General features: G+C 35.3%; 1 protein-coding gene across 4 annotated transcripts in view; it reads left to right on the top strand.

Moving 5' to 3' along the window:
• Window positions 1-17449, top strand: part of LOC138694633 (monocarboxylate transporter 9-like) — a 326720-nt gene that overhangs the window by 294726 nt on the left and 14545 nt on the right. For all 4 annotated transcript variants that reach the window (XM_069818551.1, XM_069818552.1, XM_069818550.1 and 1 more), the window contains 6 exons: window positions 710-853; window positions 7160-7465; window positions 8673-8819; window positions 10080-10353; window positions 13077-13474; window positions 15685-15876. In XM_069818551.1, coding sequence (XP_069674652.1) covers window positions 710-853; window positions 7160-7465; window positions 8673-8819; window positions 10080-10353; window positions 13077-13474; window positions 15685-15876 — 1461 coding nt within the window. The remainder of the gene's footprint in view (window positions 1-709; window positions 854-7159; window positions 7466-8672; window positions 8820-10079; window positions 10354-13076; window positions 13475-15684; window positions 15877-17449) is intronic.

Genomic DNA, 17449 nt, shown 5'->3' with positions numbered 1-17449 from the left:
GCTTTCATTTCATTGTTCATCCATTGCAACTGCAATTAGTATTGGTCTAATGTTAAAACATATTTTTTTCCTTAAATTGCAACAATTCATTTCTTACTTGGAGCACTTGCTGCAGACCGTTGATGTTTATTTTTAGGTATAATATTCTGTATAACAGATAATATTACGTTAGAAATTACAAATCATAAGACTGAACGTAAATCATTGTCTGTTAGTCGACAGTCGACTTCTTAGCCTAGTTTAGTTAAGTTTCGTGTTCACAACTATACGTGCTGTCGAACATTGATGACGATAATATTTCTGAAACAAATTGAGTAATTGAGGATATTGTGATGACTTCAATGCTCTTTACTCTTTAGCGTGAGGTCGAATGATGCACTGTATTTGTATTCCCCTATCACGTACAGCGTAAGACTGCAGGTAAGGGAAGAAGGTAAGGTTGAGCGCGTGCTATTGCTGGAACGAAATTGGAACACAGCGTATACTTGTAATAGAACGGGATGACATCGCTGACTTAGGTACACTGTAACATAGGCTGTCCTTCAGAGGACCTCATATTTTGCCAAACCACATAAGCTGAAAAAAGTTTGAAAGAAAGATAATTATTGTTAAATATTTCTTTATTTTTGATATAATGTTATTCTAATTTATCATATTCAATATCTTGCATCATGGAAAGAGATGTAATGCAGTGTTTTCTTCTTCACAGGTCTTTTCAGTGGGTACCTACTCCGAAGTTTCGGCTACAGAAAAATTGCAATAGTCGGATCTGTAATAAATTCTATTGGAGTTATCCTCACAAGCTACGCCCATAGCTTCGCTTATTTTCTCATCACATACGGAATTATATCATGTAAGTACCGAACGCAAAGACGCACATGTACTGTTGTAATTAATTCATATTGGAGAACTGTTCAATTTATCCTTTATACTTAAAAACAGGTAGGAATAAACGTTTTTGAACTATCACAAAAACTAGAAGTAAACAAAAAATAAAATAGAAAAAAGAATAAACAGTGTCAAAAATAACACTTTCTTATTCTACAGGGCTTTCATTTCAAAACTTCCCAGTCTAAATAACTAATTATTGAAATTGAATTCAATTTAAATAAAAAACACGTCGATTTAGATATTGAGGGGGAAGTCTGAAATCAGGCTTAATTGCTTTTTAGATTTCACCCCCATCCCCCAGTCACCCCCACTTTGAAATTTCAAATGGCACCCCTATTTGTATACTTAAATATGAAAGCGTATTCAATTGTTTATACACCTCATTCGTTTTCGCATCTTTTGTTTTCTATCGTCGCCTGGCAACCCCATTATGTGGTAGCTATTAGATTGCGTCCATTTTCGGCCTTCCACTTCAAAATTCTGTAGAGTTTCTTCAGTGGGACAGCGAAACTCGAAATGGGACAAGAGGTTAACAGGCTTGGAATCTCACATATTCAGTGTTTTATCAACCCCAAACTCCCTTGCAAGGATGCGTTTACGCGTACGTTTCAGTGTTTCTCCTCCCATCTCCACATCATGGAACACATTGACACAGGACACGGAAAATATGTAAGATTTTCCTTAAAAAAATATAAAATAATGGACTAGTGAAGATTACGGAATTAAACACTTAAATTAGTTTCAATAGCCTCCTTGTATATATCTCCACCATCCTTTCGCAGCTTGTGTCCAAGTCGACTTCATTTTCTCTCCCAAATCTCCAGGCACACGGGTCATTAGTGGCGCTTCTGATGAAGTTGCTCTTTTTGCAAGGCCACCAAATGAAGAGGATATTCCGCAAGCATCGGTTGATAAAAGTCTCTGACGTCCTGTTGGTATATGACAATACCAACCTCGTTTCATACGCATAAAGTTAGTGTTGACGTTAGTGTTAAAAAATGCGCAATTTGTTCCTAACACACTGTTGGGTGAAGCGCCAAATTAAATAGCGACACTGACAATTGAAATTTCCTGCTGACATGTAATTCCAGTACATTTAGAATTTACCCCTCTTCCTGTAATGAGTCACAGAAATGGGGACAAACGAGAAGAATCTAAGAAGTCATAAAATTTGTCGCACTGACATTTTCTCGCTTCTAATTGCATTTCGTAGAAGCGATAACACATGCCATATAATTTCAAGAAGTACTTTAGAGGTCATATAGACCAAGTGCCATTACATGAAACAACTTCTTATCTGTTAGTTTTATTATGCAAATCATGGTTGTGTATTATAAAGTAATATCACCCCATGCATAAATTTGTTGCTGAGACATTAATAGACATCTTCCTACAATACGTTAATGTGGTAACAAGATTAAAAGCTGAGGCGCAAGTCTGAAGTATTTAATATATTGGTTGTGTTAGAAGAGACGACTCAGAAATTACGCGACGTGTCCAGGAAGAAATTTCGAAGTGTTTTTGAATTATTTAAATAGCATTTCAACAATATTTTGTTGTCTTAATATGATTCATATACAGTAAAGCCTGTGAAGTTGACCACCTCTGTAATATAACCACATGCTATATAATTCGCTCTGTAACTTGGCCACCTGTCTAACTTAAATTTTGATCACAGTTTGGTAATATTTTGTGTAGTACTGCACAGAAATTGAGGCGTTCCCTGAAATAACAACTTAACGTACGTTAAGTAATAGTGCATCTCCCTCCTGACGAAATATTTCCTTCCAAAAAACGTAACGCCCTCTAAAATGTCATTCTGCGCATTGTTGTGATACGAGATCTAAAATGTTTGATGCTTTGTATCTCGGGTTCAAGATTTTGCATTTAAGTTCTAGAGAACGCCTCAATTCGCCATAAATGTGCCGTGATCGACTTTCTAGAATCTTTAAAACTTTCATCCATCCCCTTATGCTTTGAAATAGCAGTAGTTACTCCCGACTGGTCATCCACCCCTTCCTTCTGTAAAAGAACATGAAAGCTTATTGTGAGGGTCTTTAGGCGACGAACTTATATTTCATAAGTGCCTTTAACACCGGAATAAGAGCTGGAAAAACTTTTGAGTGAAAATGGGGAGAAAGAAGAACGCAGTGGTAACGACAGTGAAATCCGTGCAATGGGAGAAGAAATAGAGGATCCGGTTCCAACACACACTGAAGCCCTAAAATGTGTTGACCGATTAATTAAATATTGCAGTACCAATAATTCACTTGTATACAGGCATTGAAATACAATAAGCATGCTTGTATCTAAGATGATCATGAGTCTAGCTTTCAGATAAAGCTCCCTGTGAAGCAGACTTGAATAATTTTAAGGAAAAAATTGCTCCGGGGTTGGGTATCGATCCCGGGATCTTTGGCTGAACGCACCAACGCTCTAATCGACTAATATACGTTACTGTAGGTACATTAACAGAAAACCACAATTTCAAGTCGCACAGAGTTTGTGTGTACTTGATGTGGGTTTCTGGCGTCTTGTCACCCCACTCCAGTTATGTGGATACAAAGGGAAACATTGAGACGGTGTCGGGTGAAGTTACTGGGTAGCTCAGTCGGTTAGAGCATTGATGCGTTCAGCCAAAGGTTCCGGGATCAATACCCGGCCCCGGAACTATTTTTCCCTTGAAATTATACGTATTAAATACTTCATTTTTTCCGAAGTATTGTACTGTACTGTACTGCAGTTTGACAAATCTTATAACACAGATTTTGAACATTCGTGTCAGTCTATTACTATACATTTTCAATATAATGATAATAATAATAATAATAATAATAATAATAATAATAATAATAATAATGATAATAATAATAATAAATGTTTATTTATTCATTTATTTTTGCTTTAATACACTTATGCATTTATTATTTATTTATTTGGTTATTTATTTATTTATTTATTTATTTGCAATGCATTTAGTTATTATTTATTTATTTTTGTTAATTTATTAATTTATTTATGATTTGTCTGTTTATTTATTTACTTATTTATTTGTTTATTTAATTATTTGCTTGTTTGTTTACTTACTTATTCTTGTTTCTTTATTTTTTTTGTTTATTTACTCGTATTTTTTTGTTTTTGTTTTTTGTTTTTTAGTTTTTATTTATTCTTTGCTTATTTTCTTATTTATTTATTTTCCTATATATGTATTTTCTTTGTTAATTTACTTGTTTTTTTGTTTTATTGTTTATTTTATTTATTTATTTATTTATTTATTTATTTTCTTATTTACTGCCATATTTGTTTAATTAATTAATTAATTAATTTGTTTATTTAAAATAAAAATGATTATTCATTAGTATTCATGCAATTCTAAATTATATTCGTTAAGTTTTATTGTCCATTCAAAATAAGAATCTTAAATTGAGTAGGTACATAGGATCATAGTGACACAATTTTGGACTGTGACATCTCCACATTCAAGTCTATATTCCCAGTCTTTTGTAATCTCGTAAGTTGCACACAAAATACACGCAGGATCAGACGCAGATTGCTTGAATCAGTGATATGCTGTTGATACAACGCCATACATGCTGAGACTTGTATTGTTATCAGTTGCAAGCTATCATAGTATACCGAAATGTGCCAGGTTACCAGCTGAGACTATATCACTTACATTGATAACATTCATAATCAAGACGTTTCAGGACTCACGGTTCAACGGGCATGATCACCTTTATGTAAGCCAACTTTTCAGTTCGTGCCATTCCGAATTAATTTTCTTCAGCCACAAAAACAAGAAATCAAGTCGCAAAAATATCGGATCTGCTAATTTAAATTATGTTATACATACAATACATTTCAGTGAAGTTAGAGCAACGCACAAGCTTATGAATAATCTAACGAGAAAAGGAAAATATAAATTAAAAAGTCATACCTGATTTCATTTGTAGCAAAATATCTAAGAAGACACTTTGGAAGAAATTCTGATAATATAAAGCTGTCAACATAAATAGGGCCTACACAAATAAAGACGAGGGTATCCGAACAGATCGAAGTCTAGACTTGTAGTCCAGACCTTCGTGAGCTCTGTTACTATTATTTCCAAAATTTAATTCTTAGAATAAAATCAGCAACCGTACACATTCAGATACATTGGTTTTTACGAGTCTTAAATAGTAGGCCTATACAAACTTTGGTTATAATAGTGATGGTGGTAGCTCTAACGTCACTTTCATTTGAAGGGGTTATTCAGAGTCAAAATTCAACATGACTTGCCAAAAATCTACGACATGGGTCTCTCAACTTTACTTCCATGCTGGAGGAAACCTTGCTGAGGATTTTATCATCCTTCAAAATACGTCATCCTCTCTTCCCCGCGAACCTTGAATCCAACTATTACCAAAGATTAAAGCAATCCTTCGATATTTTGTTAAGTTCAGTATTGTGACATGGAAAAGAAAAGCTATAATTTGAATTGAAATACATATTTTGAAAGTTAAAAGAAATGCGGGCTCTTCTGCAATAACTGCCTTTAAGATATACCCACAACTCTTGGGATGTCTCGAACGATTTTGCGTGAAATGTTTCTTGAATGCAATAATTATGGAATTGTAGTTATGAAATGTGATTTTTTTTGTGCCGCGTGTATATTTCTAAAGTTATTCCTTCTTCACTCATTTTCATTTGATCATGAAATAATGCAAATCTGACTTCATTGTCTTGTGCGATTGGATACCAAAGTTTGAATCCAGACGCAAAATAACTCTGAACATAAGTTTGTCCGATAACTTAAGTGGAAACGTTCACCATTGGCCTGCAAAAAATGAGTGAATTCATTTTTTTAATATCTCAGCTACTATAAAAGCTAAATGAACAAAACTTTTCATACTTAATATACATACATTGCACTTTATAAAACACTACTCAGACTATTAAAATAGCTAGTAATTATCTATAAAAATAATATCAAATTTTTATATTTTTTTACAACCGTAAAGCATTTACATAATAAAATATACGATTAATTAAATATCTGTATGATTCTTTTACTGGAATGTTTTAAAGACCTACATCACTAACATAGTCTAGGATCTTTTACCTATTCTTTCAGGAAATATTTATTTCTTAATAGTTACCTTCAATATTAAATTGTCTAAAATTTTTTAAAAGCAAAGTTCGTGCGAACTTCTTAATGTAGTAACACTGACGGCCCGAACATAACTAAATAAACTTAAAACTGTGTGCATTTTCTGTATTACACAACACACAACACAAGTAATACACAAATTTTAGCTTCGAATATTCACTTCACAGAAAACGAAAGTTCGTGCTAACTTCCTAATGTGGTAATACTACGTCCCGAACATAATTAAATAAACATAAAAACTGTGTGAATTTTCTTTATTAAAAACATCACACAACACAAATAATACACTAATTTTAGGTTCAAATATTCACTGAAAATGAAAGTTCGTGCGACCTTCCTAATATGGCAATACTGACGTCCCGAACATAATTAAATAAACATAAAAACTGTGTGAATTTTCTTTATTAAAACACATCACACAACACAAATAATACACTAATTTTAGGTTCAAATATTCACTGAAAATGAAAGTTCGTGTGAACTTCCTAATGTGGAAAAACTGACTGCCCAGATTGTGGCAGTGTGGTAGATTCAAATTTTTTTTGACCCAACCAAAAATGCCGTTGTTTTGGTATTGCTGGTTATTTAGGTGCCGGTTGCAAGGGATTTTACTGTATATCTATTTAATGACATATAAAATTATTATATTTAATACGTTTTGTGAGGATAAAGAAAAGAGTCCACACCTGTGGAGTAACGGTCAGCGCATCTGGCCGCGAAACCAGATGGCCCGGGTTCGAATCCTGGTCGGGGAAAGTTACCTGGTTGAGGTTTTTTCCGGGGTTTTCCCTCAACCCAATACGAGCAAATGCTGGGTAACTTTCGGTGCTGGACCCCGGACTCATTTCACCGGCATTATCACCTTCATTTCATTCAGACGCTAAATAACCTAGATGTTGATACAGCATCGTAAAATAACCCAATAAAATAAAGAAAAGAAGCAAAGTCACTGTTACAGCGAGCCTGTAGGCCTACATTTACCTACTTGCCTAGGCAGCTTCGTATTAATCTCGGTGACTGATCAGTGTAAGACAAAAGCACTGAGCTTAGTCCTATATCCATAACCTGTTGTATCCATTACAGTGGATATTTTGATCACACATATAATTCTTTTTTCAGCTGTTGGCTTCAATTTACTGGCATCTGCACTCAATCTGTCCATTAACACGTATTTCCGAGAAAGGCGAGGTAAAGCTGTGGGTTTTGGCACCACGGCAATGGGGCTGGGCCCCGTGCTGATGCCTCTGTTGATCAGCAAGCTCATGGATATTTATGGAGTTACTGGCACGGCACTTATCCTCGGAGGTCTCTCCTTGCACTCAATCGCTGCGTCACTCTTACTGCAGCCTATAAAATGGCATATGAAGCCCAAAAAAGTGGATCCAGAGTCTGCAGACGACATGAAAGAGAAGGAAGTCGAAGGAGGTAAGTAAAAACATAGATATAGATGGTCCAGAAGCTCTATTGCCTTTCTATCAACTGATGGTGTTTGTTGTTGTTTAGTCAACTGTCCGAAGACAAGTCTGAACCTCACAAATGATACCAACAAGGCATCACTTATGAGGCAACTAAGCTAGGAGAGGAGATAATGGGGTTTAATTTATAGAAAATGCCTGGATGGAGTATGAATCGAAGACAGCAAACTTTTTGTCCGAATAGGTACTCCAGTTACCCCAGTTATTCTCATTCTAATAGTGCTTCATTGTTGCCTATAATCTGACTGTGAAAGAGGAAATTTTTTTCTCCTAATACTCTAGTATAAGTATATACCAAGTGGGACTGTTAAGAAAACAAATAAAACAAGGAAAGTCCATGTTATATTTGTTGTAAATTATGTTATTTTGCATAATTTTGTATTATTTTTTTGCTAATTTTTTCTATTATTTTATTAAAATTATTATAGTCTAAACTAAGATGTTGTATCTTAGTTATAGGATACGTTGCCAATTTAAAGATTAATTATGATTTCATATTCCAACTTTTGAACGATATGTCATGATACTTCTTAGTATTGTTTTAAATAATTTATTTCGATTTTGGTTTCTTCTATGAGCTGTTCATTCCATAAAATACCATTCAGTGTAGAAGTAGCCAACTTTCTAGATTTTTTTTTATTCAATTGCCTTATATCGCATCATTTGTAATTATTCCTCCCTCTCTTCACCAGATATTTACATTCTTCTTCTTAAATCAAATCTTTATATGTTCCTTCTATTGCCAAATGTCTTGTTTTAACTGTATTTACATTAAAACCCCAGTATTATATTCCTGTATAAAATTTCTAGTAATGTATTCTGTGTCTTCATAACTCTGAGCCAAAATTAATTGGTCATCAATAAAACGTAGGCCTAATGAGTAGCCTATATAGTACTTTCTATTGTAATTTCCATGATCCTACAACCTCGAGACTTATCTCCGTATACATTTTAAATAGTGTGGTGTAATTATTCATAATAATATTAATAATTAATCAACGACAATATTAAAAATGACGCAATATTTTCTACAAATTTTTCGGCTGCAGTTAAAATATTAATGAAAAAGTTCATTGTAATCGTAATAGTTATATTTGATATTATATTTCATATCTGTGAAAACCAATTTTAAATATGCTTATTTTTCCCTCCTCCAGAGGACCATAAGTCATGCCATGCTCTCAAAGAGCTTCCTACAAGAAGAACTCGGACGATAACTGCTGGATCTTCCATCGACCATGACATAGATGCTCACTCAGTCTATGGATTTGAGACTCCCCTCCCCGAACACAGACGAGTGGGAGGTAGGTTAATTTATTTTAGTTAATTACCTTCATATAACACTTGTAATTCTGTGATTCTGTTGTTTTTCAACAATTTGTTTCATTTATATCATTTTGTTCCTTCCTTAATCAATAATATGGAACAGAATTCGTTTATTTTTTCCTTATATTCTGAATTTGTCATAGAAACTTTTAAATAATAGTGATTTTGAATGACTCCTCTGTAATGCAATGGTCAGTTTCGTGCTTTCAAATTGTAGGCCTACCTATTCGACTTCCCTTTTAGGCCAAAATTTTTCTTGGAAGTATTACTGCGATGGAATGGAAGCTATACAATGAAACTTCTCATTTATGGACATCAAAGGGACGTAACAATCTGTCCGCATCTGGGAGGTGTCCTTTATTGGGAGAGAGGCTCCCAAGTAAATTTATAATATGTATTATGTATCCCTTCACGCTTTAAATGAAATGTATTACTGTAGTTTAATTCTAAATACATCTACTGTACTACAGTAAATTCTTTGCAACTTTGAACTATAGTAGATAAGACCGAAAAAGGAAAATAGAGTACTGTGCCATTCTGTTTTATTCTAGGTCTACAGTTATGCAGTACCAGTACTGTAATTTACAGTTTTAAACTTAACCTTCACGTTCAGGTGCCATGTCTCTCGAAACAGAACAACTGATTAAAGTGAAGAGAATAATCCTACTAACCTTATCATGTGTCGAATACAGTTTCACGATCGCGGTAACCTTGGACCCATCAGACAGGTTAAATTATATGATTTTGTTTATCCACCCACTTCCAGCTAACAAGGAGTAGCCGGCTGGGCTAGTGGTAGCCTACGAGACCCTTATTGTCTTCTTTCATGTTAAAGAATTTCTGTACAGTTCTCAAAACTAAATTTTCCATTTTTGTAACACATTAGGTCTTGAAATCTAAGTTCTGTCCGCAGTCAGGAGGTAAAGCAAGCTTCAGGACTGTAAAACAGCTGTCCGTGTTCATGTCTGAGAGTGTCCGTAAACAAGAGTTAAATTTATCATTATTTCTATATTATTTCAGTTAGGACATAAAAATCTGTCTTTATATGAGGTGTGTCCGTATCTTGGGGGTGTCTGTAAGGAGAGGTTTCACTGTATATAATTTCGTAATGTGTTTCCTTATCATCATCATCATCATCATCATCATCATCATCATCATCATATTTGATAGTTAACAGATATTACTCGAATATTCATAGATCGAATAATGATAATTTAATATGTGTATCATTTTGCTAGCAAAAAGAAGATTGTCTGTGGCATCATTCAAACGAAGTACATCGCATGTGGAAGACCCCACTAGTCGAAAGCCAGCTGCGGAGATCAGCTGGTGGGCGTCAGCAGCGTCACTCGACACCGTCAACCTCGGAAGCAGCGTCAAGATTTTTGACGAGAAATCTTACCACCCACTGCAGGAAACCGACGACGAGAATCGCCGCAATAAATCCAAGAAAGATGCTGACAAGAAGTGCGAAAAATCAGGCATTGATTCCACTCACGCCAACGGAGTGATGTAAGCATACTGTGCACCAAAATAAGCAAATAAAACCATTTTCTTCATAGCACACGAAAAATACTATTTTAATCCCGAAAATACAACATTATTATCAGATTTCCATTCTATTGTGCACTGTAAGGAGATGTGTAAAATTCATTTTACAAAACTCCGCATGATATATCTGTTATCCCTTGTAATATATTTTACTATTATGACAATCGTTATTTTAAACTTATTGTAGCCTAAAAAGATATTAATAGTTTATGATGGCATTTAAACTGTAGGCTTATCACTCGTCATACAACCAACAATACAATGAAAGCAAACCACTTAAGAGGAAATTTACAGATAATCCGTCTCGAATACAGGGTAGTCTTCATAAGTGACTGAAAAGCAGATATCCTTTATTAAAAGAGCTCACCATTCTGGTTGGCCGGTCTTGTTGGATATCTAAAATATTTGGAGCAAAGAAGGAATTCTGACTACATTCTGCGACTAACAGAACCATGTCCAACTCATCTCTTAACTTTCAGGGGAAAGCCTACTATTTTAAGCTGTTTTGCTCCACTTCTTTAATGGCCAACAGCTAACGGTCAATATTATGTTAGTTTTGAAAATTAGAGTAGATATTTTCAAGTTCCAATATATTTCGTCTAAAGGTGTTTTTAGTTGATGTAATAATTCAATAATTCTGTGTACGTTAATTGAATGTTTACAGAAAAATTAGAGGTCTTTTCTTCTTTATTTCTGTAATGCTAGGATTACAGTACATTAGAGTTGTAAATGAATCCTTATGGATATCTCTAATCCCTAATTGAACGTGTATGTGTTTCGGAGATTTGTAGGTGTCTTTGTAAGTGTAGTGGGTGCTTATGGAGGGTTTGTGTAGCATGTGTTTGTGTTCGTTTTGGTTTAGAATTACGTCTCTCTCCTCAGTAGGTATGGGAGGGGATAACTTAGAAATTGACTATCACAAGAAAATGCAGTCCCATCCCTTATTCTCCATATATTCCTCTTGTTCTCCTTGTGTTCCCCTTGTTCTCTTTATCTTCCCCTTACTCTGTTCTCCTTGTCTTTCCACTGTTCTCCTGGTCTTTCCCCTGCTCTCCTTGACTTCCCCTTGTTCTCTTTTTTCTTCACTCTGTTGCCTTGTTTTTCTTTTGTTCTTCTTGTCTTACCTCTGTTCTTATCGTCTTCCCCCCTGTGCGCCTCGTCTTCTCCCTGTGCTCATTGTCTTTCCCCCGTTATCTTTATCTTCTCTTGCTCTTCTTGTCATCCACTTTTCTCCTTGTTTTTTCCTTGTTATCCTTGTTCCCCTTGCCCTCCTTGTTTTCCCCTTGCTCTCAATGTATTCTCATTTTTCTCGTCTTTCCATGTTCTACATGTGTTCCCCTTGTCCTCCTTGTTTTCCCCTTGCTTTCAGTGTATTTTTATTTTTCTCGTCTTCCCATGTTCTAAATGTGTTCCTCTTGTTCTACTTGTGTTCTCCTTCTTATCCTTGTGTTCCCCTTGTTCTCCTTGTGTTCCCATTGTTCTCCTTGTGTTCCCTTGTTCCCCTTATGTTTCCTTCTTCTCCTTGTGTTCCCCTTGTTCTCTTTTATCTTCCCGCTATTCTCCTTGTCTTCTTTCTGCTCTCCTTGTCTTTCCCCTGCTCTCCCTGTCTTATCCTGTTCTTATCATGGCTCTGTTCACTTTGTCTTTGTCTTACCACTGTTCTCCTTGTCTACCCTTCTCGTCTTCCCCCTGCTTTCCTTCTTCCCTCCGTCTTGTTTTCCCTTTGTTCTCCTCGTCTTCCCCCTGTGCTCTTCGTCTTCCCCCATGCTCCTCAACTTCCTACTGTTGTCCTTGTTTTACCCTTTTCTCCTTGTTTTTCCCTTGCTCTCCTTGTTCCCCTTATCCCCCTTATTTTTCATTTGTTCTCATTGTATTTTCATTGTTCTTGTCTTCCCATGTTCTCCCTGTGTTCCCTTGTTCTCCTTGTGTTCCCTTGTGTCCCTTTTGTTCTCCTTGTGTTCCTCTTATTATCCTTGTGTTCCCTTTTTATCCTTGGCATGTTTCATTTCTCGCACTACCCACACATATTTATTTATACATGAAGTCGTGTATTATATTAAAGCTATGCACCCGTCGACATAATTCTACATAAAGGCATCCAAAATAGTAAAGCTGTGCACCTGTTGATTTTTTTGTGTATGCAAGTAGGTGTGTGCAGTTACATGTGGGATGATCAATGTATGGGAAATCTATATGTGCATATGTGTGGTGTGGACTGTGTATGTGTGTGTTGTGTGGGAGGTACAGTGCGATTATTTAGTCCTGACAGTCTCCAGCAATGTGCACCTGGCTCAGGCGAGTCCATTTAGTTATGCCAAGGGGTGTTTGAGTTAGTCACTCGCTTGCCTTTGGAGCAATCAGATGTCATGCGTGCGGTAGAGTGGTATGTTTCTAGTACAATTAAGCTGTACTGCATTCCTTTACCGACCGCTCGCCCTTATCTCTATTCCGGACCTCTCCCCACTACTCCTATTACTTCCCCTCTTTCGCGTCGCTGAGCTGTCAGGACTAAATAATCAGTCTGTATATATGTGCTGTAAATGTGTGGGTGGTCTACATGTGTGAGTAGTGAGATTCATAGGAATTTGTAGATGTACGTGTGTGTGTGTGTGTGCGTGCGTGCGCGCGTGAGAGACAGTATTAATAAATTATCCTAAATTTTTGTACAATAATTACTGTTACAGCCAAAAGAAGGCAAATGGTAATATCAAAGACGACAAAAGTCCCGACACTGATGACGAAGATGAGCCAGACAAGGAGAAGGAACTGACTTTCTGGCAGCGGTTAGGGAGAGGCATTGTAGCTTTTTTCGACCTTGGTCTCCTGAAGGACCCGATCTACGTCAACTTGATGTTGGGCATGTCTCTGGCCATCTGCGCAGAATTCAACTTCAGTTTGTTAACACCGTTCATCCTCAATGATCGAGGATTCACCACAGATAACACTGCTGTTGTAATGTCTGTGATTGCCGGTCTGGACATCGTGTTTCGATTCCTGGCGCCTTTCTTCAGCGACCACTATAAAATAGAGGCTCGCAATATGTACATCATAGCACTCATGATGCTCGTCACTTCCAGAACAGGTGAGTATGTCAAGGGTATGCTACAGAATTTTGCCCTTTTCGTGCTCCTTCCCCTATTCGTTTTCTTCTTCTTCTCCTTTCATACTTCACGACACTTAGATTGACAGTTCCGTCATCACAGCATATCCTTCTATTTATTTCTCGGTTGTCTCATGCTTCCCTTTCCTGATGGTGACAGTTTTGTATGGCTTTTGGTAGTCTGGAATAAATTATCCATCCTGTTTATGTGATATAGCCCAGCATTTCTCAAACTTTTTTGAAGTGGGGACCATTTTTTTAAGTCAGAACAGTTCCACGGACCAACATACTTTTGTTTCCTTCGAAAGCAAATTTATAATTTTTGTAACATACCAGTATACTATACAGATTACTATTCAATTTACAGCATATACAATTCATCAGTTGAGCTATACGAAAAATATGTTGTTGTTTTCTAATGCCAGGCATTTGACAATAAAGTCATTTGACCACTTGCACTCCAATATTTTTCAAAGATATTGTCATGGTCAGCCATTGAAGCAAAGATTTTGAAGTGTTCCAAATCCATTTCTTGATTTGAATTGCACAATGGGCAGTTAGGGAACTGATATATGGTATTCCAATTCTATGCAGATATTTGGCCAAACAGCCTGTTGCCAATCTAAATGCAGCTACAGACGATTTGCGTGGTAAATCGGGAATTAATTGTGGATTATGATACAGAGAGTTCCATTTTTCGCCTTGAGATTGTGTTATCAAATTTTCTCTGTTGAAGTCTAAGTGCTGCTCTTCTTTGCTAAAGCATCCGCATTCTCGTTTCCCAGGATTCCACAATGGGATGGTATCCATTGGAATACAATTCTTTTATTGAGTGATATTAATTGAGAGAGCATTTTAGTTATTTCTGCTGTTTGAGATGAAGGTGTGTGTCTAGAGACTATTGATAGAATAGCTGCTTTGGAATCTGACAATATAACTGCATTTTTAAATTTATTGATGTGGCATAGAAGATTCCTGAGACTTTCACTTATTGCCATGATTTCTCCATCAAAACTTGTTGTTCCATATCCAAGAGATCTATAAAGTGAGAAGAGACAGCACGTAACACTTGCACCAGCACCTTGTTCCCTGGAAATCAAGGATCCATCGGTGTATAAATGAAGCCAGTTTTGTGGAGGGTACCTAATTTTAATTGTCTCTAAAGACATTTGTTTCATTATTTCAATGTTTACTTCTGATTTCAGTATTTCTTCTTTTAAATTTAGATTATACTCTATATTTAATAGAGTTAAAGGGTTTGGTTTAATTTGTAAGTTTTCTTTTAAATTCGGGATGTTGATTTTCTGTTTTAATTCTTGAACCATGGATATGAAACTTTTTGAGTTTTCAATCTACAGAGAGGACTGTATGAATGACAATTGTTTCCTGGTAATGTGATAAGTTTTTCATATTGGATCAGTGCTTTTTCTTCTAAAATATACAATATATAGTAAACAGATTTAGTTCAATTTACAAGCATAAACAATTCCTGTTGTGTAGAAGATATGAGTATGTAGAAACTTGATTAATTCTGTTCTAAACCTTTTCTCATGGTCCTTCAAAGCTTTTAGATAATTAGGCATTGCATTGAAGACTGTAATACATAAACAGCAAACTCTTTTATAACAGCTTAGTCTAAAAAAGGATAGATGGCGATCTTATTTTATTTGTACTTCCTTTTTACTGTTTCTCTTTTCATCCTTTTCCTCCCCTCACTTTCTTTTGTCTCTTCTCTTCTTTTTCCTCGTCTGTTCCATTCTTTTTTTCCTCTCCTCTTGTCTCATCTCATTTCGCCTCCTTTCTCCTCCTGGCCTCTGATTTTTTCTGTAATTTCCTTTTTGTTATTCTCCTTCATATATTCCCTCTGAGTTTCTTCCTCTATTTCTTGCTTCTATTCACGGTTTTCATTTTCCTCCTCCTTCATTTTGATTCTCTTTTCCTGACTTCTCATTTAATTTTTCTTTGCTCCTTTTCCACTCTCAATTTATTTATATTTCAGTCTCTTATATTTTAGTTTAAATAAATAAATAATAAATAAATAAATAAACTGCCGAGCTACTTTAGTCGTTTTAGTCAGGTTTTCATGAAATTGTTACTTTCTAATATAAGAGGCGATATGTATAATTATTTAAAAATTACAGTGTTATGTAGTGTAATGACTTGAATATTATTTTTTTTTTTGTATCTTACAGCTCTAATCTTCACATACTCGTTCAAGTCTGTGATGATGGTGGCCGTGGCACTAGGAGTGGCCAAAGGAGTGCGTACTGTGTACATGAGTCTCGTAATACCAAGCTACGTTCCCATAGAGCGTTTACCATCAGCTTCTGGTATCCAGATGGTGACAAATGGAATACTTCTGCTGGCCTTTGGCCCTATAATTGGTGAGTATTACACATTAATCGTAAGAAACAAGTTCAAGCTTTGCTTTTCTTACTGAACAAGTTTGTGGCCTCTAAATTAAAAATGATGAACCACAGGAATTCTAGGAGATAGAACTTTTTAGTCGAGTCATAACCAATTCTCAATAAATTGGTGACATCTGTTCAAAAGTGAATGGGATTCCATTCAGGTTATGAGCAAATGCTGGGTAACTTTCGGTGCTTGACCCCGGACTCATTTCACTGGCATTATCACCTTCATCTCATTCAGACGCTAAATAACCAAAGATGTTGATAAAGCGTCGTAAAATAACCTACTAAAATAAAAAAAATAAATAAATCCATTCAGGTAAATACTGTGAGATACATAATGGAGGAAGCAGCTGTGAAGCATTTTCTCTCAAAGCATTCTGTAATAACTTGTAACATTATTTTTTAATTTTATAAGTAAATTTGTTGCTACTGCTGCTACCACTAACAACACCATCATCACCACAAATCAGGTTCTTTGTTCTGTCTGTATCTATAAAGGTACTATTCTTTAAAATAAAAATGAATGAAAATTAATGCCCTATAATTTCTTAAAATGATAAACAACGTTTAAAGAAGCTGTAAATAACTGATCTAAAATAGCGAAATAGTGTGAAAAACTGACCTGTCAAAAGCACTTTGTTTGACTGTGTTGTCTAGTATAACAGTTATGGAATTAACAATATTTTGCTTTGTCAGAGACAAGATACAAGATTATAAAAATACTATTCCCAATTACACTGTATTTCAATATTTGCTTGAAACACAGCCATGGCCAAATAGTTAAATCGTTGGCTTTTCACACAGGTAACTTTATGCAAATCCTGGATAGTCTAAATGAATTTTTTTGGTATTAGTGTGATGTGGGGCAAGTCTTCTAGGAATAATTACATTCCAATTTCTCTGTCATAATTCTACCAATATTTACTTTTTTTCCCAATCATAATGCATTATTATAAAATAAAGGTGAACACTGCTTTGCTAGTCTGTAAGCTACAGTATAATATGGAATATTATGTGGATATTGTGTAAGCATGATTGATGAATTTCGTTTTGTCCAAGGTGGCGCGAAATCTTTGGGTTCTTTCAATGTATCATAGGTTTATTAATATCCACTTCTTTAGTGGTTATAACAAAAAGGAATAAGTTAGTATTTACATACCGGTACCTAATATAAATTTGTACAATGCTAATGCATGGGATTAAAAATTGAAACCTTAATTAGTGAAATGCTCTTTCTGGGGTAAATTTGACTACATATAGAAAATGTAATAATTGAATTGCAGGAAATCTGGAATAAATTTGATTACTTCAAGATAGTGTGGGTATATTAGCAACATATATTTATTTCATACTGCAACATTGTTTCCTCTTCAAAAGACATGCATTACTGGTACGATTTTACTAATATATTCAAGGATAACCTAATATGTAAATCTGAACTGCATAATAAGTAAGCAATTTAGTTTGAATCACTGTGACAGCATTGCTTTAGTGGTCTTATTCAACATTTTTCGTGTTGTCTCTATAGTGAACGTCATTTATC

Source organism: Periplaneta americana, chromosome 2 (assembly GCF_040183065.1).
Source record: "Periplaneta americana isolate PAMFEO1 chromosome 2, P.americana_PAMFEO1_priV1, whole genome shotgun sequence".
Taxonomy (NCBI): Eukaryota; Metazoa; Arthropoda; class Insecta; order Blattodea; family Blattidae; genus Periplaneta; species Periplaneta americana.
Note: the sequence above shows the minus strand (reverse complement) of the source record. Positions and strands in the feature narration are given on the sequence as shown.